General features: G+C 54.7%; 10 protein-coding genes across 10 annotated transcripts; 3 read left to right on the top strand and 7 right to left on the bottom strand.

Moving 5' to 3' along the window:
* Positions 1-193: 193 nt before the first annotated feature.
* Positions 194-1,882, top strand: SETTUDRAFT_136720 (uncharacterized protein; the record flags this gene model as incomplete). The annotated part of the gene is made up of 2 exons (XM_008029091.1): positions 194-1,222; positions 1,298-1,882. The coding sequence occupies 2 exons, from the start codon at positions 194-196 to the stop codon at positions 1,880-1,882; spliced, it is 1,614 nt and encodes a 537-aa protein (XP_008027282.1).
* A 1,092-nt stretch (positions 1,883-2,974) lies between these two features.
* SETTUDRAFT_116908 (uncharacterized protein) lies at positions 2,975-5,119 on the bottom strand (the record flags this gene model as incomplete). The annotated part of the gene is made up of 3 exons (XM_008029090.1): positions 2,975-4,755; positions 4,812-4,933; positions 4,996-5,119. 3 exons carry the CDS (start codon positions 5,117-5,119, stop codon positions 3,232-3,234), a joined length of 1,770 nt encoding a protein of 589 aa, XP_008027281.1. The 3' UTR covers positions 2,975-3,231.
* Positions 5,120-6,147: 1,028 nt separating this feature from the next.
* Positions 6,148-7,458, bottom strand: SETTUDRAFT_171776 (uncharacterized protein). Its single transcript, XM_008029089.1, has 2 exons — positions 7,232-7,458; positions 6,148-6,820 (listed from the first exon to the last, which is right to left on the bottom strand). The coding sequence occupies exons 1-2, from the start codon at positions 7,364-7,366 to the stop codon at positions 6,155-6,157; spliced, it is 801 nt and encodes a 266-aa protein (XP_008027280.1). The 5' UTR covers positions 7,367-7,458; the 3' UTR covers positions 6,148-6,154.
* Positions 7,459-8,183: 725 nt separating this feature from the next.
* Positions 8,184-9,646, bottom strand: SETTUDRAFT_20243 (uncharacterized protein; the record flags this gene model as incomplete). Its single annotated transcript, XM_008028691.1, has 3 exons — positions 8,184-8,540; positions 8,631-8,748; positions 8,841-9,646. 3 exons carry the CDS (start codon positions 9,644-9,646, stop codon positions 8,184-8,186), a joined length of 1,281 nt encoding a protein of 426 aa, XP_008026882.1.
* A 407-nt stretch (positions 9,647-10,053) lies between these two features.
* SETTUDRAFT_41954 (uncharacterized protein) lies at positions 10,054-12,139 on the bottom strand (the record flags this gene model as incomplete). The annotated part of the gene is made up of 2 exons (XM_008028885.1): positions 10,054-11,141; positions 11,195-12,139. 2 exons carry the CDS (start codon positions 12,137-12,139, stop codon positions 10,104-10,106), a joined length of 1,983 nt encoding a protein of 660 aa, XP_008027076.1. The 3' UTR covers positions 10,054-10,103.
* A 604-nt stretch (positions 12,140-12,743) lies between these two features.
* SETTUDRAFT_91112 (uncharacterized protein) lies at positions 12,744-13,479 on the top strand (the record flags this gene model as incomplete). Its single annotated transcript, XM_008029088.1, has 2 exons — positions 12,744-13,379; positions 13,441-13,479. The coding sequence occupies 2 exons, from the start codon at positions 12,744-12,746 to the stop codon at positions 13,477-13,479; spliced, it is 675 nt and encodes a 224-aa protein (XP_008027279.1).
* A 240-nt stretch (positions 13,480-13,719) lies between these two features.
* SETTUDRAFT_171774 (uncharacterized protein) lies at positions 13,720-15,398 on the bottom strand (the record flags this gene model as incomplete). Its single annotated transcript, XM_008029087.1, has 3 exons — positions 13,720-14,537; positions 14,577-15,206; positions 15,240-15,398. 3 exons carry the CDS (start codon positions 15,396-15,398, stop codon positions 13,776-13,778), a joined length of 1,551 nt encoding a protein of 516 aa, XP_008027278.1. The 3' UTR covers positions 13,720-13,775.
* A 600-nt stretch (positions 15,399-15,998) lies between these two features.
* On the bottom strand, positions 15,999-17,297 carry SETTUDRAFT_171773 (uncharacterized protein; the record flags this gene model as incomplete). The annotated part of the gene is made up of 2 exons (XM_008029086.1): positions 16,164-17,297; positions 15,999-16,007 (listed from the first exon to the last, which is right to left on the bottom strand). Exons 1-2 carry the CDS (start codon positions 17,070-17,072, stop codon positions 15,999-16,001), a joined length of 918 nt encoding a protein of 305 aa, XP_008027277.1. The 5' UTR covers positions 17,073-17,297.
* Positions 17,298-17,611: 314 nt separating this feature from the next.
* SETTUDRAFT_154361 (uncharacterized protein) lies at positions 17,612-18,714 on the top strand (the record flags this gene model as incomplete). The annotated part of the gene is made up of 2 exons (XM_008029085.1): positions 17,612-17,654; positions 17,702-18,714. 2 exons carry the CDS (start codon positions 17,612-17,614, stop codon positions 18,712-18,714), a joined length of 1,056 nt encoding a protein of 351 aa, XP_008027276.1.
* A 121-nt stretch (positions 18,715-18,835) lies between these two features.
* SETTUDRAFT_20237 (uncharacterized protein) lies at positions 18,836-19,291 on the bottom strand (the record flags this gene model as incomplete). The annotated part of the gene is made up of 3 exons (XM_008028690.1): positions 18,836-18,937; positions 18,991-19,077; positions 19,130-19,291. The coding sequence occupies 3 exons, from the start codon at positions 19,289-19,291 to the stop codon at positions 18,836-18,838; spliced, it is 351 nt and encodes a 116-aa protein (XP_008026881.1).
* Positions 19,292-19,608: the final 317 nt, after the last annotated feature.

Here is a 19,608-nt window from a genome sequence, read left to right as displayed (position 1 = left end):
GCCGTATGCGTAAAGGGTAGGGCCCTGCCGCCTTGAAAGCCGAGGTTCCCCACAGTAAGTCGACTAATCATCCGCCTTCACGCCTCGACCGTTACTCATCGACTACAACGAGAATTAAACATATATCTGTCCAGTCTGATTTTTCGCACGTGAACTGACGCACCCCTGACCCTCTGCTTACCTCCAACACAAGATGCCCACCAAATCACCCTATCCAGATGTGGAAATACCGAATGTCGACCTCTGGGGGTTCATGTTTGACAGGAAAGACCGCGATTTCTCAGACGACAAGGTCATCTACCGCGCAGTCAATTCCGACCGAAAGTACACCTTTGCCGACGTAAAGAGCCATGCGACACTGTTCGGAGAAGGGCTTCGAAATCTGTGGGACTGGCAAAAGAATGATGTTTTGGCTCTCCATGTCCCCAATGACATTGACATCCCGCCTGTTATATACGGCACCTTTTTCGCAGGTGGAATCGTCACGCCTGCAAACCCCGCCTACTCTGCAGAAGAACTGGCCTACCAACTGAAGAATTCCGAGGCCAAGGCGCTCGTTACGACCAAGGCGTTTATGAAGACAGCACTGGAAGCTGCACGCAAAGTCGGCCTGGCAAGCGACCGCGTCATCTTGCTGGGCGCGGAAAGAGACGAAACCCATCAGTGCAAGCACTGGAGCAGCATCCGGAAAACATCAGGCGCCTTGCGGTACCGCCGCCGGAAAGCCGACCCCGAAGACCTCGCCTTCCTCGCCTACAGTTCCGGCACGACAGGGCTACCCAAAGGCGTGATGCTGAGCCACCGCAACATTGTCGCCGACTTGCTCGCCATCCTAGGCGGAGTCGGCCACTGGTACACGTCTGCAGACGACAAGATCCTGGGCGTACTCCCCTTCTTCCACATATACGGACTCACGGGCCTCGTGCACCAGACACTGCATCGCGGCATCGAGGTGGTTGTGATGCCCGCGTTTGACCTGAAAGTCTTCCTCGAAGCCATCCAAACACACTGCATCACGTACATCTATGTTGCGCCGCCAGTGGTGGTACGGCTATCGCGGGACAAACTAGTCGATGAGTACGACGTGTCGTCGGTGAAGATGATTACGTGTGGTGCCGCGCCGCTGTCGAAAGAGCTCGTGGAAGCTGTGTACAAGAGACTGGGACTCAAGATCAACCAGGCATATGGACTCAGTGAAACAAGTCCCGTGACGCATATTCAGGTACGTCTAGTAGTACGAATTTACACACACACACACACAAGACCAACACTACTAACACGCGGGTCCCTGTCCCAGCCATGGGACGAATGGCACTCGTCCATGGGCAGCGTAGGCAAGCTACTCCCCAACCTGCACGCCAAATACATGTCTGCATCCGGCACAGAGCTGGGTCCCGGTGAAGCGGGCGAACTGTGGCTGCGCGGCCCCAACGTCTTCAAGGGATACTGGAGAAACGCGGCCGCGACAGCCGACTCGCTGACGCCCGACGGCTACTTCAAAACGGGCGATGTGGGCTTCGCCGATGCCCACCACAACTTCTACATTACGGACCGCGTCAAAGAACTCATCAAGTACAAGGGGTTCCAGGTGGCGCCCGCCGAGCTCGAGGGCAAGCTGCTCGAGAGCGACCTCGTCGATGACGTTGCTGTGATTGGGGTCCACGACGACGACATGCACACCGAGGTGCCCAGGGCGTACCTAGTTGCCGCCGAGGGCATACGCGGTCGTGCTGGCGAGGCCGAGGCTACGCAGATTGTACGCTGGCTCGATGCCAAGGTGGCGAGTCACAAGCGGTTGAGGGGCGGTGTCGTGTTTGTGGATGCGGTGCCCAAGAGTGCGAGTGGCAAGATTCTGAGGCGCGTGCTCAAGGAGACAAAGTAAGGTTAGGTAGGTAGGTAGGTAGGTAGGTAGGTAGGTAGGTAGGTAGGTAGGTAGGTAGGTAGGTAGGTAGGTAGGTAGGTAGGTAGGTAGGTAAGGTAGAGTACAAGGTAGAAAGATGTATGTATATATTTGTATATATACATGGCTGGGTGGTATCTATCAAGACTTTTGATATTCACAGATCAATTGAAGACTGCATGTGGTGATGATGTGAATGAAGTAAGGTCTATTTGGTGAATTGTTCATTGCCATGTGTGTGATTGGATTTAGAAAAGGAATTGCTTTGAAATACTTGCTTGATTTGGATTCTTTTTTTTTGGAGTCGCTGTTCTACTCTAAACACAATCAAACAACCACACATTACTACATGGATGGATAGTCTTGATACTCCCACCAAGCAAACAACCATGGCACATTCCCTACCTCCAACACGACTCTCTCACAGCTTCGCCCTCGCCTGCACACCCAACGCCACATCCGTCTTACTGCCCTTACCTTACCTTAGCTCCTTACCAATTGGCGTGAAAATGCACCACTGCACCACCATCATCCCCCCTTCAGCAGCACTCACACCAAAGCTTGCCACGCCACCCTACATTTGGAGAGAAAAACACACACACCCCCTCCTACTACATAGAAACTGCGCCATCATACTGTAATCATACTGTAATCATATCTGTCGTATTTGAGATTGAGAAGAACCCAAAAAAAGCAAAAACACAGACACACCCGCAAACCACACACGTCAATATGCCCCAACTGGCCCCGAGACATAATCTTGTGTCCAAACTCCGGCGATATAATGGATGGATGGGAGGAGATTTGACATGTCAAGAAGAAGAAAAAAAAGAAAAGAAAAGAAATGGATGTGGGAAAAAATGACTCCACTCCAATTGACATTTCAGGAAGAAGAAGAAGAAGAAGAAGAAGAAGAAGAAGAAGAAGAAGAAGAAGAAGAAGGTAAGAAAAAAAACAGAAGGAAACAAAAGGAAACCGCCAAACACCGCGCACCATGTTACCTAGTAATGCCTGTCTGCCCCGCTTGCAAGTGTATAAATGTGTATATATCTGTGTGTGTGTGGGGGTAGTTTGAGGCCGAAGCCCAGAGAGACTTTTTTTTTCATGTATGCCCAAGAAGAACAAAGGGAGAAGAAATAAGCAGATAAAATGTAAGAGCATATACCCCTCCTGATGCAAGTCGCCGAAAACGCTGAATTTTTTTTCCAACCGTTGGCCCGAGATGAGGGGATCGCTAAATTTTCCGTGTGTCGTAGATGAGTCGCCTGCATAAGAAGAGTATGAGGGAGTAGCTTTTCAGCAAGACCCTCAAGGTTGGTTCATCAGATCGCTCAGGCATTATTTCCCCAAGCCCCCGTCTCTTTTCCGAGAGCTGACGAGCCAGCAGTACGATGGCCACCGACAGGCGCGAGGTTAGGGCTAGCCTTGCCACCACCGCTGCCCCATGATAGACCGCTCAAGCGCTTGTTGCTCGTACTCGAAGTGGTCGAGGCACCGTCTCTGCTCTTATTGAGGTCCTCCTCTTCTTCCATGCTAAAAAGGCCCTGCTCTTCCTCAATTCTCTCGCGATTGATGCTGCTGCTGCTAACCGCACGATCCACACCAAGACGCCCACTCGAGCCCCCAATGCTGTTGGTAGACGCCACGCGGTTAATGCCGGGGTGCATCGGATTGCTCGTGATGTTCGCTTCGTCGCGAGTGGATAGGCGAGTTCTCTGTAGTTGCTGACTGATCATGCTCATGGATGCTTGGCGAGGAGGGGAAGATAGGTAGGGACTCGCATCTCCGGTCGTAGGACGGCTGATGGCGCGCAGCGAGGGGCTTGCACCAGGATGGAGGCTTGAATTACGCAGCGGGGAGCCAACATGGCCAAAGGCTGACTGTCCAGGCAATGAGCCCGTCTCGAATCCGGTGTCGTACGTCGGTCCGCGGGGCTTGGCCCACATGGACTGAAAGCGCGAGGGAGAGGCGGTGGCTGCCGAGGGCGACCCGTACTTGAGGTCTGATGTGGTTGGTGAGACGCCAAGCCGCGATAGCGAGGCGCGTTGTGGGAAAGAGCTCTCGTTCTCGCCCTGGTCGCGAGAAAAGCGTCGCATCTTCTCCTGCGGGGTTAGCAGGTCACTGAGCGAGTTGGGCAGCAGATCCTCCTCGAATTTGCCAATCATGTCGGTTTCGTCCCAGTCCTCGTCTTTGAAGGCGGGCCGGGCGCCCAGGCTCGACGACATGATGCCCCGAGAGCGGCTTGCGGCGAGCTCAGAATGGAGCACTCTTCTTCCCGCGGGCTGCTCCACCGATTCGGGGGGAGAAGAGCCCAGCCCCGCAATTCCCCTTCGCGAGCCATCACCGAATGCAGAGTCGTGCAGATTTCGAAGCGCGGGCGAGTCGGCGTGGTACGAGGACGGGGGCGAATTTGCGAGGAATTTGGCTGGTACAGATGAGGCAATGGGGCCGTATCGGGCCATGGTCGAGACGCCCTGGCTGTCAAACGAGGCGGGCAGGCCCACGTCCATGACGCTGAGACCCTTTTGCGTGGGCGAGATGGGGAGCCGGCTATTGTCGTTTGGCGGCGAGCCATAGTTGGAGCCGGGGTGCGAGGAGAAGGTGGTGTCGATGGTGGGGATCATGTCGTACTGGTTCTTCTGGGCGACATAGTCGTCCTGGATGGCGTAGGGGTAGCCGGGCTGCATGCCGCCCATGTGTGCCTGCATGGTGAGCAGCGAGCTGTTCATGGGCAGCTCCTGGTGGTGGGGAATGTTCATGCGGCTAAAGTGGCCACCGGCGTTTCCGCGGTTGACGACATGGCCGTTGGGGAGGATGTGGGCGAGGGCGCACTTTTGGCCAAACTTGCAGTTTCCCTGTGGGCAGCGCGGTCAGCCATGTAGCGGGCGAGCTGGGGCGGCGCACGTGTTACCTTTGTGAAGTACTTGCAGGGCGCGCGCTCCGTCAGCGGCTCGTCCGAGTGCAGGAAGGGACAGGCCTTGCCAGCCTGACATGCGCCCTGGCGGTAGAATTTGCAGGGCACGTGTGAAGTGTCTGGCAGCGTCAGTACAGAGGAGCGAGCGAGGGCAGCGGCGGGGGCAGCGGGGGCAGCCTACTCTTGTTGTTTGGGGGGCTGCGCGGGCCGGCGAAGCCCATGTCGCGCAGGTTTGCTCGGTGGTCGTGGCCGTTGATGCGCCCGCCTGGGACGGCCATGGGCGCGTGGGCGTTTGCGCCAGCCATTGCGGCGGAGGACAGGTGGTGGCCGAGGACGAGGGCGCGCGAGGACGGGCGGGCGTGGGGCTGGGCGGACGGCGAGGGCGAGGGCGAGGACGAGGGCGTCGGGGCGTGGGGCTGTGGTGAGGGTGAAGGTGAGGGCGATGGGTTGAGCTGGTGGGCAAAGGGTCCGTGTTGGACTTGGAGCGGCCGTGGTGGGGGCTCGTGGTGGGGTTTGGCGGCGATGGCGGCGATGGCGGCGACGGCGTCGAGGGCAAGATTGGCGGGCGCAAACGCAAACGCAGCCATTGCTCGGACCGCAGTCGGCCGTCAAGCTGCTGAGGCGCCTCGAGACGCCAGAGACCAAGCAGACAGGCCCAGACAGCGCGCCCTCGGTGCTGCTCCTCCTGCTAGCACCATGCACATGTAATCCCCAGCCCGCCCGTAGCACGAGGGCCGCCTGCGAGCTGCTCAGCACGCGCTAGGCCGCACCCGGGCTAGCGCCGTCGCTTGTGGCGGGCGACTAGACGTTGGGGCCTGGCAGCTCCACGACCACGACCCGACGACCACCACGACCACGACCCCGACAGCGACAGCGACAGCCCGCGACAGCGACACGGCCACGGCGAGCCAGATACAGTGGCGGCCACGCACAAGAAAAAGAAAAAGACGGCGGCGCGAGCCAAGTGCAGCAGAATGGCTCGACGGTGATACGCCCGCCTGCACTATATCGCCCGCTGCCCCCGCGTGATACACCAGAGACGGCCTCGGCCGCGTGACGCCACAGCCGGACCCCGGTACGGTAAGTGAATGTCCCGCTTCGGTCGTCTGCCGCCTCACATGGACACTCGATGCTGCACCGCTGCACTGCTGAAACGCCGTCTGCTCCATATCCACTCGCACAGCGCCGCTCTAGCCGTCTCCAGGAGTCATGGGCCCCTGACGTCACCGTCATCTGCACAACCACGGCTGCACACGTGCCCGCCTGCCACTAGTGTCCATGTTGCTACTACATACATGGGCCTGCTAAGATGCTCCCTCCCACCACTCCGCCCTCTCTCCCTAGCTGTGCCCAATGCGCAGAATCCCCGCCGAGCACGTGTTGTTGTACCACTCCATCTGCAAATCGTCCATCATGTGCACCTGTGGAATATTCAAATTGTACGTATACGCCTTGAACTGGATGCCCGACAGCGCCCGGAACCCCTCGTCGAACACGACCTGCGTGAGCCGACACCCCACATAGCCAAAACACGCTGGAATTGTCACCTTCTGCTCCGCCACAACCACTTCCTGCCCGACCACATTGTCCCAGCGGAACCCCGAGATGCGCAGTGTGCACGGCGTGAGGCCGTTGAGCGCACACCCAAAGTAGCCAGAGTACGCGTTGAACCAGTATGCGTTGACGGGGGCACGTGGTCCAGCCCCCAGCTCCCCAGGCAGCATCGTCCCTGCAAACGGCGTGTTGGGAAGCAGTCGCCCGCCCAGCGGCATGAACATGGCTACGTTGGGCTGCGAAATCGCCGGGTATGGCTCCCACTTGTCGGGCACATACGTGTATCCATTGGCGTAGAAGAGGTGGTGGTAGGGATTATTCATGCCGCTGGCCACGAGCAGCCCGGTACTCTGTTCGTCCACCACCGTGTCGTCGAAGCCAATCGTAAAGTTGCCAGACTCGCCGCACGACGAAGGCCCAGGTAGGTCTGGCTGCGCGACTGTGCTTGGCGCCTGTGTTGCCGTCCCCAAGGATGGGCTAGGCACATTTACCGTAATTGGAATACCTTGGCGTTTCACCAGAGCCGCTGTCGCCGTCTTTTTGTCTCCAGATACCGACAGCACCGTTGTCTTGGTGCACCTTGATTGTGACGAAAAGCGCTCAAAAGAAGGTGGTTCCGAGAGCGGCGTCTGTCGCGCCGTGCGTGTAGTCAGCGGTAGAGTTGCAAGTTCAGATGGCAGTGGTCCGGTAACCGTGGGATACGTGCCAGTCCAGTACGACACCGTCGTTGAGATATTTGGCGACGGAAATACAAAGCTGACTTGAGTCTCTCCATACGATATCACCCGTGTAATTGCCCGCGCTGCAAACGACGGCGTTGCACCAAAGCTCGACGAGTTGCTTAGCAGCACTGTTGGAGTCACCGTAATAGTTGATGTCGACGTCGTAGTGCTTGTGCTTGAGTTGAGCATCACCGACGACGAAGACACATTGGCAATAGGAACAAGCGTCACGAAGCTCGTTGAAAAACTGCGACTTGGCGCGCTGCTCGGAAACATGCTTGACGAGCTTGAATACGTAGAACTAGAAGTCAGGTTCAGACTGAATGAAGTCAAAGACGGTGGGGCCGCCGGGCTAGAACGCAAGCTGCTTGCAGTGCTGGATGTAGATACTGATTGCGTAGACCCAGATGGTGGCGTCGTTGAAGAATTTGAGTCTGTGCTGGATACATTCGGACTGTTTGTTGTGAATGTGGTTAAAAGTGGTGATTCTGTACTAGGCGAAGACGATGGCGAAAGTAGAGGAGACTGTGGCTCACTGATAGAAGGAGATGTAGATACCGAGCTTAGAGGCTCGATAGGCACTGTTGCTGAACCGGTTGGTAGAGGCCTCGTCAGACTAGACGTCATTTGAGAAGATGCGACCTGGCTGCTCAGATTTATTGGCGAAGACACGAGTGGCGAAGACGCAAGTGACGAAGAAATACCCGACAGCTGCGATCCTGGCGCCGTACCCGTCGAGCCGCTGAGCTGCGTAGATACAACCAACGTCGGCGAGCTTCTTGAAAACGTGTCTATCAAGCCCGAAGACGACCCTCCGACTGATATCGATCCCGAAGAGCCAGAAGAGCCCGACGGGACCGAGACAAGCGGCGAAGTCACACCTAGACTTGGCTTTGAAACTGAAGAAGTGCCTGGACTTGCAGATGGACTTGGCGCTGATGCGCTTTGACTCGATAAAGAAGGGCCAACTGGCGAGCTTGTAGATAGGACAGACGGCGTAGTTACTGTTATTATGGTTGATGTTGTTGATGATGAAGATGACGATGGTGATGATGTTGCGGTTGAGCTTTCGCTTAAAATTATATTTGAGAAACTAGTAGTGGAGATACTCGGAGTAACTGGTGATGTAAAATCTGCAGCGGAGCTGATATTCGAACTCGATGAATAACTTGGCATGGATGACGGGCTGGTTGTACTTGTAGCCAGACTGGTGGCAAGACTGGATGTTGGAGTCAGGGCGCTCGAGGCTAGAGTCGAGACATTTGTTGAGACGGAAATTGGACTTCCGGTTATGGATGTGGGTGGGGTTATGCCGGGTGTAGTTGAGATTGAGTTGGGTATTGTGCTCTGGATAGCTGATGTGGTAGACTGGCTTGAACGAGAGAGGGCCGAGGGAGGTAGACTGCTGAGTGATGATGGCAGAATCGTCGTCGAAATGCTCGTTGAGATGCTCGTTGGCGTAGATATGGGAGGAGAGTTGCCCTCGTTACTTGAAAGGCCAGGGCCAGTAGATGTACTGGTAGCATCGACATTAGGATACGACGGATATGGTCTCTGTGGCTGATTCATCGGTCCAGGCGTACTTGGGCCCAGAGACGAGGTCGTGGCCGATACAGAGGACCTTGATACCGATACCGAAGAGATCACAGGAGTAATCACTGGAGTCTGCGTAACCAACGTGTTAAAGCGACTCGGCGGCGCCACACCATCAAGCCACTCCGTCGTCCCATTCACCACCGAAAAGAAGTACGTGCCATGCGCCGGATCCGTAGGTGAAGCGCCAATAAGCGACACCGTGATGATGGGCCCAGGGATCGTGACGTAGACTACACTGCAGTTACCTGCTTCAACGGATTGAGCCGCCGCCGCAGGCAGTGCTCTCTGCACAAACTCGAGTACGAGATAGCACCCGAAGATGAAGAGCGCGGCGAGACCCAGGCTGAGTAGCAGATCGACAAAGCGCCGCTGGTCGTTCCAGTTTACGCGCGTAAAGGCGATTGCGAAATGGTATAGCCACCGGAATAAGCGACACGGCCAGCATTGACTGACCCACTGCCTGAACTGGATTCTTGAGCGAGGTCGAGAAGGAGGGCTTGAATCGACTTTGCCATCTTGTGGAGGCCCCGTCGATGTGCTTGAAATGACTGAATCGCGCTTGATCTTCGGCATATCGGGTGACGATGCCTTTGGCTGCTCCAAAACAGCGTATGGGCTCGGCGTCGTGGTGGAAGTGCGCTCGGGCTCTTGCACATGCGGAGTCGATGGACTGGTACGATTTGGCTGTGTTTCCGCGTCCGTGGCGGATGATGTGGTAAGAGATTGTTGAGTAGTTGGATTCTGTTTGAATCCCCAGATGCGAGCTAGCATTCTCGAGGTGAAGCTGGATGGCATCTCTTCTGCTGGACTAGTAGAAGAATTCCTGGCTGGTATATGCGACTGAATGGCGTTCACTTGTGCCAAATTCGACGTGGACTGCTCGTTGGAGTCAACGTCGTCACTCTGCGAAGTCTTTGTGCGCCTGGCTTTAGCTTTGTTACGGGCCCTGTTCTTGCCCATGCTCAACGAGAGAAGATGCAGGCGTTAGTATAAAGCGTCGAAGATGCTGTTGCTATGTTGTTGGACAAAGATTCTAGGCTGCAGTCTATCCAAAAAGTGCTGTTGAGGTTGCGGAGCAATGGCGGCAAGAAACTGCCCTTTTGTGCCCAAACAGTAGGCAGGAGTGTGCTTGCCATGGCTGCAGTGGAAACAAGGTGAGCAGAGACTGCTTGACGCTACGCGTTTGCGGAAAGAAAGGAAAGTGAAAGGTGTTGGTGTTGACCGCCTCTCTTCGGGTGGTTGCAGTCGTCATATTGTGGCAATTTGGATCCGCGCTTGACAACCCCAAGGGAGCCCTTTTGATGCGCTGAAAGTGAGAACAAGACGTGTAAGAAATGAAGCAGGATGCACAATGGACAGGCTCGTGTCGCAATCTGGTCCCTGGATGGCCCAAATGGTATTCATCGCCAATTCAAAATTATGCCCGTATCTCCCACATCCTGATATGGCCGGCCTCGTTGGCAACTGCCAACTGTGCTAAACTACCCTCCTTCTCTTCATCTTCACTTGGCCTTCCCCACGCGACTGCCGTGATTCTCCCAAGCGGCGTCTTCTCTGTAGGCCAATTCTTGAAGACCGTGGCGGAAGGCAAGTGTACTAGCCTCATCGCATTGTTCTTCCAACGACTAGCCATGGCGAGGACTTGGCCATCTGGTGTGAATGCAAGGTGCGAGATCGGCGTCGTAAGATTTTGAAGATCCCGCAACGGTTTCGGTGCTTTGGGGATACCGCCGTTTGAATCCGCCTTTGCACCGTGAACGGACGGGTCGTTCTCGCTCCATGCCCGGCGATCGTATACGTTGACCACTCCGCTCGAGCTTCCAACAGCCACCCATCGATCGCCTCCTAACCAGTTTGCACGCCCGCTCTTGCCGCCAAGCGCAATGACAGTAGTACCCACTGCGCCCTCGTCGTTCCACCGTCCCACGACACCTTCTTCAACGCTCCATTCGGTGACTTCACCATTCTTGCCTGCAATGCACATACCAGTGCCGTCACTCCACCACGCAAAGTCAGCAATGCCGCCTCTCGACTCGATCCGCACCTGCGTTGCCCACTGGAGCGTTCGTGCGTCTAGGATGTTAATGACGCCACCACCCTTTCTGGACGAACCCCGAAGAGCCATGTATTTGCCGTTTGGTGACAGCGAAAAGAACTCCATTGTGCGTTGCTCGTGTTGGTGGCCGTACACACGCGACACCTTCTCGACCCGGCCTGTCGCAATGTCCCACACATGAAAGTAACGACGCCGTGCGCTCAGGAAGATGCGTGAATCTGACGCAGACGGATGGAATGCGGTCGTAACAAGGGGGGTACGCTTAATGTGTAGTGATGTCAGGAGAGGATTTGGGTTGGGCGGGTTTGGGTTGACATGATGAAGGTATAGAGTTGAACTGGGCCCTGAGGAGAGCAGTAGAGGGTATGCGGGATGGAACGACAGAGAGGTGATGGCAGACTGCAGTATGTGTTAACCAAGATCAGTCCATGTAACGGGCTCGAGTTACTTACCGGACCGGCTTTGGCGACATCCTTGAGACGCTGAATGTCGATGGTGCCGGCTTGTAGCTTTCTTCGCTTTGTACTGCTCCTTGAGGTACGCGAAAGGATATCGGCATCCTTCAACAGCTTCGCAAGTGGCTGTGTGGATACATCCTCATCGACATCCATGTCGCTCGCCGATTCGTCTCCGCTCTCATCGTCGTCCATGGTGCGTCGCCGCTTCTTGTTGGCCTTGCCTGTCGCATATGCTGCCCAGCTGGGTGTAGGATAGAGTCTCTCATACTGCTTCCGTAACCGCCGTACGTATTCTCTGCCGTTGACCAAATCGTCGTCTGCCGTTTCTCGCAGCTTTCTCAGCTGGGGCACCGATGCCAAACTGACCACCAGCCGTTCGTCATCGCTATCCTCCCAAGCAGGTTTATCATCCTCGTCGTCTGTTTCGTCTGCCTTGGCCGCGACCGTACCTGGCGGGGCTGCAGCTGGGCCCGCATCGAAGAAGAACAAGTCTTGGTCCGCCACATTATCGAGATCTGCCCCTTCCGCCCCCGATTCGTCTGAATTGTCGGCATATGTGCCGGTCGTGCGGTCCAAGGAGAAACTCTCTAGTCCTTGTCGGAAGCCCTCCGAGTCGCCGAAGATGATGCGCTCAAGCTCTTCTTCCTCAGCATCCTTTGGCAGTACGGGTTTTTGCTGCAGCTTAGAGTCTAGCTGGATATCGATGCTCTCTGCGTCGCTGTCGCCACCCTGAGCTCCGTTGTTTCCGTCCTCTTCTTCCGTGCCGAAGCCTTCGAAATCGTCCTCTTGCGCTTCGTTCATGAGCTGCAATGCGCCCGCCTCTGCATCGCTGTCGCCGGCCGCGAGGTCTGCCTGGTGTCTTGTCGCGCTATTTGCCTTTCCTGGCTTGTATCGCTGGTGTTCCCCCGCCTTGTGCGGAATTGTCGTTGCGGGTGCCATTGCGGTGGATTATGGATGCAAAGAGGTGCAGGCGGCTGGTCGCAAACCTGAAGTCGAGAAAATTGTTGCAGGGATCACCCGGACGCGCGACTGGGATTAGCGAGACGCCGCCGTCGACACCGCGCACCCAAGACTTCTGGAGAGAACGGAACATCGTCGCATCTCTGTAGAGACGTTGGATTCTGGAATGAAGCTACTCGTCTAATCCCGCGATAGAGTCAGTAAATCACCCAGCGGCTACGATACTACTTACGTATGTATGTACGTACGCCTTACCTGCGGAACAGCATACCCGCGAGAAGAAGGGCGGAATAACAAGGGCGCCAATCGTATCCAAAAATTCTCACCCTTCCTATCATTCTCTACTCCGTACTAGTGCTGGCTAGGATAGTTGATTCCGAATCCGTAAGGCAGCCAGCGTAATACGTACGCAGCGCGGGATGAATTAGGTGGTGGGAGTCATTTTGACCCACGAGGATGTAGTACAAATAAGGCAGCCGAGGCGTCTTCGAGCCAACTCTTGGAGACACCCCACACTTCTCCCCAGTGAACCAGCGCTGCAAAAACCCTCTACTTTACACTGTAACACTATCTGAGACACAAGATGCCAGACGCCAACCTCGAAATCTCTCTTCTCAAGCCCGAAGAAGCAGAGCAGTACATGCGCATACGACACCAAGTCTTCCGGCCCACCATCAACAAAATTCTCTATGCTCGCCGCGAGCCCTCTGAAAAGACGCTGAACCAAGTGGTCGAAGATATCCGCGACGGCATCCTCAACAAAGGCATCATCTACGTCAAATGCATCGACAAGACAACCGGCGAGATGATCGCTGGCGCCCGCTGGCGCTACGTCAAGCCCAAGCAGGAGGGTGCCAAAGAGCGCACCTGGGAAGAAGTCGACGCTGGGCTAACTATCCCAGAGCCTTTTGAGGAAAGTGAGCCGGAAATGTGGAACTCCCTTTTCAAGCTGTTTGCGGCCAATAAACGAGAGTTACTCGGTACAAGGCCGTACTACGTGCTGGATACTTTGGTCACGCTGGATCAGCATCAGAGAAGAGGAGCAGGTAGCATGTTGGTGCGTTGGGGTTGCGAGAAAGCTGATGAAGCGGGGGTCGAAGCGTTTCTTGAGGCGAGTCCCATGGGCGCACCAGTGTATGCTCGTCATGGGTTTGTGCCTGTTAAAGAGGTGGAACTGGACTTGAGGCGGTGGGGTGGGAAGGAGAAGCTGGATTTTATTGTGAGTTTTCCTGTGCCAGTTTTGGTTTTCTTGGGCTTTGTTTTGCTGATATATTCTACAGCTTATGATCAGGCCGGCCAAACAGGACTCATCGCCTTGAGTGACATCTTGGTCTTTTGCTATGCAGTGGAAAGAATGTATCATGACATCCAGAACACCACCATTTTGTCTGCTCGCTTGCTGGTCAAGTCCCAGGGAAGGAGTGTCAAATCATGTACATGGTCTTATAGCGATCAAGATATTCAACGCACAGGTTTCATAATGAACAGTCTATTATCTCGTTGGAACTCCTAGAGTACAGTTGATAGATTGATACCTCAACTTGATTACTACAGTATTAGACATCCTACAATAGTAAGACAAAGATCCGGACGCATGTCGCTCAAGACTACCTCTTCAAACATCCGTACAACGCCCCTTCCACTGCATGAATACCCTAACACCCGCTTCCCTCACATCGTCTGCAAATCCAGACGGCAAAATCGGCCAGTAGTCTTCCCGAAACACCAAGTGAACCTCTCTCAACCTCGGCAACAAATACTTCGCACAAAGTCCCTCTTGCACCCATATACACGTCTCAGTATCCGCCTGCGTAAGAGTGAGCTTCTCCAGTCCGTGCGGCAAGAAAGTAACCGCATGCCTCACGTTGTTATCCTTGTCGTAGTCTCGCGCGTACGGATTACAAATGATAGCGACCTTGGGAAGATGCAGCGACTTGAGCCTGCGAAAGCGGCGTAGAATGGGCATCGGCTTGAAAAGCCTGCCAGTCGACGAGTACCAGTTTGCCGGCAACGAGAGATGCAGCAATTGGGTTTCGACTGGCTGCAAGGTGGCAAGTAAGGACGTCCAGAAGGTGTTCCCGGGGAACACATTCGGAGAAGAATTGCACTCTAGATCCTGGGGGTCTTTGTCCATGCGGGACGCAGTAATTTTCCCGCCCCATCGGTCGTATTGCTGGGAGAAGTGTGGCTCTGTGCCTTTGGGAGGTTCGATCGCAAAGGCCCTGAGGTTGGGGACCATGCGTCCGAGGAAGATTTGTAGGCCGGCCATGGGGTGCATCCTTCGCATGGCAATGTCAAAGGGGATGAGCCTTACGAGATTAACGTTTAGTGTCACTGTCAGACTGCGGACGTTGGGGAGTATGGCAGTAGTCTCGGCCTAGTCCGTTCTGTCGGCGAAGAATAGTATGTCGGCGACCAGCGTAGTCAGCGAGGCTGTGGGGAATGTCTTGATGGGCGCATGGGAAGCAATATATATCGACGATATGGAGCTGTGGCGAAGCGCTATGTCCAGGCATGAATAGTTTGGTTGTTCGTGGAATGGACGGTCCCTGCCACGAGCATCTACACTAGAGAATAGACGCCTGAGCGACCAGGGCCACATTAGTTCGAGAGATTTGAGTCGTGGAAGCAGACTAATAACCACAGCGGTAATGTCGAGTTGTTGGTATTTGCGTAGTTCGTGCAACCAGAGACCGCGCTTGTCAAGCGTCATTGTGAGATTTTGTAGGTGTGCACAGGCAGCCTTGAATATGCTATAATAAGGATTTGTTTCGTATAGGTCTGGCTCGTCTGCTCTTGCAACTAGTCGCCGGTCTCCAATCCATACCTTGAGTGATACTGTGTGAGCGGCGAGATCTGGTCTCTCCATCAGTGTACGAGCCAGGTACGGTACGGAAGACACTGGATACTGGAACAGACCAAAAACTTTGGCAAGCGAAGGTTCCGGAAGACATATGTCTCGGTAGAGTATACGTTCGGCTACTGCGCGAAATCGCCGACAAACGAGTGCGAAATGTCGCAGCGCTGAAAGCTCACAGGCGAATCTCTTTTGCACGGCGCTCCGTCTGCGGCGATACGCTGTGCGGGGGGGCATGCCTTCGGCAAAGCTGATACCCATGCCCTCCATGACATGCAATGTCGTGTCAGGAACCAGGAAAGAGGCTATATGGTGCAGTATTTCGGTGGGCAGTTGTCGAATTGTTGGCCCCAAAGTTAAGGTACTAAAAGACGATGCCATCTGATGTCGTCAAGGTCAGGTTGTTGCTTTGCACTGTTAGCTGTTTGCATCAGAGATCTGAGAATGGCTAAAACACTCACTGATATAGGGTGAGGCCTCTTGAGTTCTAGGCGAGGTTGCGGAAGTGCGCATGTCATCGCAGTCTTAGGTATATACTCCACCATACAGGTTGTCGGCGACTGTTGTTTCTAGGGCTGAGAAGAGTTGCTCAAGGTATAAGTTGCGATGTCAGTTATAGTTAGAAGTTTGTGTCTGATTGCGCCTAGAGTAAAAGGCTCGGCTAAGACTTCGCAAACGCTCTTGGTACCTGACTGTGCTGTCACTGTCCAGGTGAAAGCTTAGTGGTGAATGGTACGATAATGGGAGCACGTCACTGGCTATACCAATACCCTACATTTGATGTCAGTGCTGTGTAACACTCCCCACGTAATGTACGAATGTGTGTAAATGAAGAGAATAATCATGGATGTGCGTTGTGTAAAGAGCTGACAATTGCATAATTTGATTACTACGAAAAGGCGCAATGTCAACGCACATAACGCCTCCAAATGCGAATATTGTTCTAAAACTTGGCTCTGACTCACCAAACATTACCCAACACTAGAGCGCCTGTCCTTTGTATGTAGAACCCTCTAAAAATATCCATAAGCGGCCAGCCGGAATTATATCGATATCTTTGCAGCCAGAGTAAGCAACCGATGAAATTAAAGCAACGATACTTCTTGTACATTGTGAAAGAGGATCCGCTTGACTGCAACCTCATACCCTCCTCTTCTTTGGCTGGAACATGCTGTATTCCTCCCTTTTCCTTTTGGGTGCTGGGGCTGTACCTGACTGGCCAGTCATTGGCCTTGGCTTAGGCGCGTTGAACTGTTGCCCCGTTGGTAGTGATGTTCGTGTTGGGGGCGGGTTGCGTTGTTGGGGTGCTGGTCGATGTGTGATGTTGGGGCGGCTTGTCGAGGCAGACGCAGCATTTGAGGATTCTGGCTTGTTGGCCATCGAGGTAGATGCTTGCTTGGACAAAACCATGGTTCGGGGGGCCTCGCTCTCAGCCATTCTAATCATGCGCGCTGGTGCTTGACGAATGGTACTCTTTCTCTGAGCTAGAATATGTGCTGGTATATGACTGGCCTTTGGACGCTCACGACCATGGTCGAACATGCCTCGCTTCAGCTTGTCGAAAGCGGCCTTGCCTGTTTTCGCCGGCGCGCCCGAAGGTTGGCCCCAGGGTGTGGTGGTCCTGCCAGTAAACATCCTGCTACCGCCCGAGCCATAGCCAATCCGGCTATCCACAATAAGCGTCTTGTTTTTTGCGCGGTCCTTCTGCAACGCCTGCATGTGCTGTTTCAGCGCCTCTTCGTCGGCCTGTTTCTCGCGCTCCGCATCCTTCTTAAGTTTGCGGTAGACTTTACTCCAATTGCGCGGATCGCGCGGTTCGTGTGGCTTCTTTTCCCAGTCGGGTATGTCTCGTCTTATGAAGCGCAGCCATATTTCACCCGTCTCTCCCTGTAGTTGTGGGCAGTTGTTCTCGAGCTCGAGGAGCTGGTCTGGGCTTTGTACGAATCGGAGAACGGGCTGGAGGAACGAATAGGGGAGATCGCCAACGTCTCGGAGCATATCGATATTTTTGATAAGCCGCTGACGGGCCAGTTCGAAGAGGCTGAGAGCCGGCATGGTTGATAGCGTGAAGGCGTCGCGGAGGGTATAGTCAAAGGCTCGTCGATTGTCCCGTGCGAAATGCGACGCGTAGAAGAGTCCAAAATCGGGGATGCAGTGCGTTATAGGTCTTTCGTTGATCGTCGAAGAATGCTAAAAAGGTGAAAAAGGCCACTTCTATTTGCAGACGACATGAACCATGGATAAGTAAAATGAGAGCAACGTAACGGGTGGATGGGGCAGAGTACCCCGCCACATTCACGGGAGCATATTAGTAATCGAAGCTTCAAGAACGGCGTTGTTTGCAGGCAGCAGCTGCCAAGAGGGTGACAAGAAGGACAGAGGAGAGCAAACCAAGTGCGGTGGAAGTGAAAGCGTCGAGGCCGAAGGTCTGACGTCTGACGAGGCACCCTGGCGCTAGTGCAGACCCCTGCCCAACGCCGCGATTGACCATCACACGGCGACATCGCGACTCTGGTGAACGCTGCAGCAGCCCGCCACCAGTGCCACCAGTGCCACCAACAGCCTCTGCACACCTCCGGCTCTACACCCAAACCATGGCGATCAAGGACTGGGGCCTGTTGTCGCAGGCGGACGAGGGTATGGCTGTGCATGCGCTGCTTCGAAGCTTCGGCTAACCCCAACAGATGCGCTCCACAACGTATCGCGACTTTTAGCAGTGGAGGCGCGCCCATATACAAACGCCGCCGGCCGCCTTCTCAAGCCCGGATTCTTCGAGGATGCGCGCCCGAAACAGCTGCCCTCTCCACCACCTGACGCTTCAGCTGCCGACGAGGAAGCAGCCGCGCTTGCAGCCGAGCGCGAACAGCAGGCGCACAAGATTGAGATATGGCGCAAGGACATTATGAACGAGCTCTCCCTGCTCGACTTTGCGATTCTACGCGCCGAGTTCACGACGAATAGCAATCACACGGAGCGCGAGCGCTACGCCGTGGACAAGACGGCCATTGAAGCAAAGCAGGACCATGTCCGCAAGACAATTGAGGATCTCCGCGTCCGCCTGGTCGAGGCCAAGGAAACACTTGCCGTGCGTAAGACGTACGACGAGTTGACCGAGAAAATCACCAGCTGCAAGATGCTGAAGCCGCGAGACGAGCAAGCACATGCACACGTAAAGCTAGACCAAGAGATACGGGAGCTTGAACACGAGGTACAATCGGCAAAGGACACATGGAGCGAGCGCCGCACGCAGTTTGGCCGTATTGAACAGGAGGCACGAGAGATGCTGCGCATGATTAAGGATGAGAAGGAAGAGGCTGAGCGCAAAGAAGGCATGATGAAGGATGGTGATGAAGATGGCGAGGGAGAGGGAAGCACGTCTAGGGGGGATGTTAGTCACGCCGGTACGCCGCGGCCAGACGGCAGTATGACGCCTGTACATGCCAGTCAGGGCGGAGAGGCGTCGTCGTCGCTACGAGTACCGCCCCAGGATCGGCTGAAGCCTCTCTCGCGAGACGCCAGTGCCGCACCCTCATCGGGCAAATCGGGTGTCGTAGAGGACACGGATATGGCCGATTTGAGGGCAAACTCGGGCGATGTCGATGACGGTGACTCTTCGGGATTGGAAGAGGGCGAAGACCTGGAAGATGGCGAGGATGACGGTGAAGACCACCCATCAATTCGGATGGACGAGTCGTGATCACATGGGAGAGTGTCTGCTCTGATGATTTGCTTGCATAGCGCGGTGTTTAGGGTATCAACATATCTTCATCTTTCGTAGAGGAGCTTGTAACAACTAGCTGCAAAAGGGTATCCGCAAGTTACGAAGCTTCCTGCAGGGCAGCCTTTCCCTGTGCGAGGGCGTCCTTTGCCTTTGTGACTTCGTCGGTTGAAGCCGCACCATCCGCCTCCTTGTTGTTCTCCTAGGGCTGATTAGTACAGTTCTTTTTTGCCATCAGCCAAGCATCCGGCTTACAAGCTCTTCTTCCAACTTCTCGAGGGCCTGCTCAATCTTGATCTTCATAGCCGGCAGCACGTTCTTGGTCTCCTGGAGTGCTTGGCGCTGCAGTAAATTTAATGTCTGTCATCTGTCAAGTGAGACTGATGCTGTCTACCTCTTGCTTGAGCGTGTACTCGCCATTATCGTCGCCTTTGTTCTCTTCAGCCTTCTTGACACGCGCTTCTTGCTGCTCGATCTCTTTGTGGTAGCTTGCTTCTTCTTTGACCAAGCGGAGCACAACGCCGGTTGCTATAGCGAGCTTGGAAGGAGGGGCCATGATGAATGTTTAGAAACTGGGTGTGAGACAGGCAGAATTGAGATTAATTTCACAAGAGATCCGGCTTTTGTATGCACAAGTATGCTGGCTATTGTTGTTGCCTGCTAGGAAATGTTCGTTTGACGGCGGGGCTAAACTGCCCCACTGACTTGGTCTGCAGGCATGTCCTGGGTGCATCAACGCCGAAACTACAGTGTCTTGACAGAAACATGGGAATTGAGACATGGCCTTCTTTCATGAATCTCCTTTCTGCCTCCAACATTCGCTCCCTTGGGTAGCTGGATAGACATTTGCAGTGCCAAGACCACTTAAGCGTC

This window comes from Exserohilum turcica (genome assembly GCF_000359705.1).
Source record: "Exserohilum turcica Et28A unplaced genomic scaffold SETTUscaffold_3, whole genome shotgun sequence".
NCBI lineage: Eukaryota > Fungi > Ascomycota > Dothideomycetes > Pleosporales > Pleosporaceae > Exserohilum > Exserohilum turcicum.
Note: the sequence above shows the minus strand (reverse complement) of the source record. Positions and strands in the feature narration are given on the sequence as shown.

Excerpts from the sequence above, each read along its gene's own strand:
- SETTUDRAFT_171776 (XM_008029089.1), bottom strand. The coding sequence starts at position 7,366 with ATGTTTCCGAGCAGCGCGCCAAGTCGCAGTTTTTCAACGAGCTTCGTG. Across the intron at positions 6,821-7,231 it reads CGTCGACATCAACTATTACG|GCGCCAAGCACAGTCGCGCA; the intron begins GTGACTCCAACA and ends ACGGCAACACAG.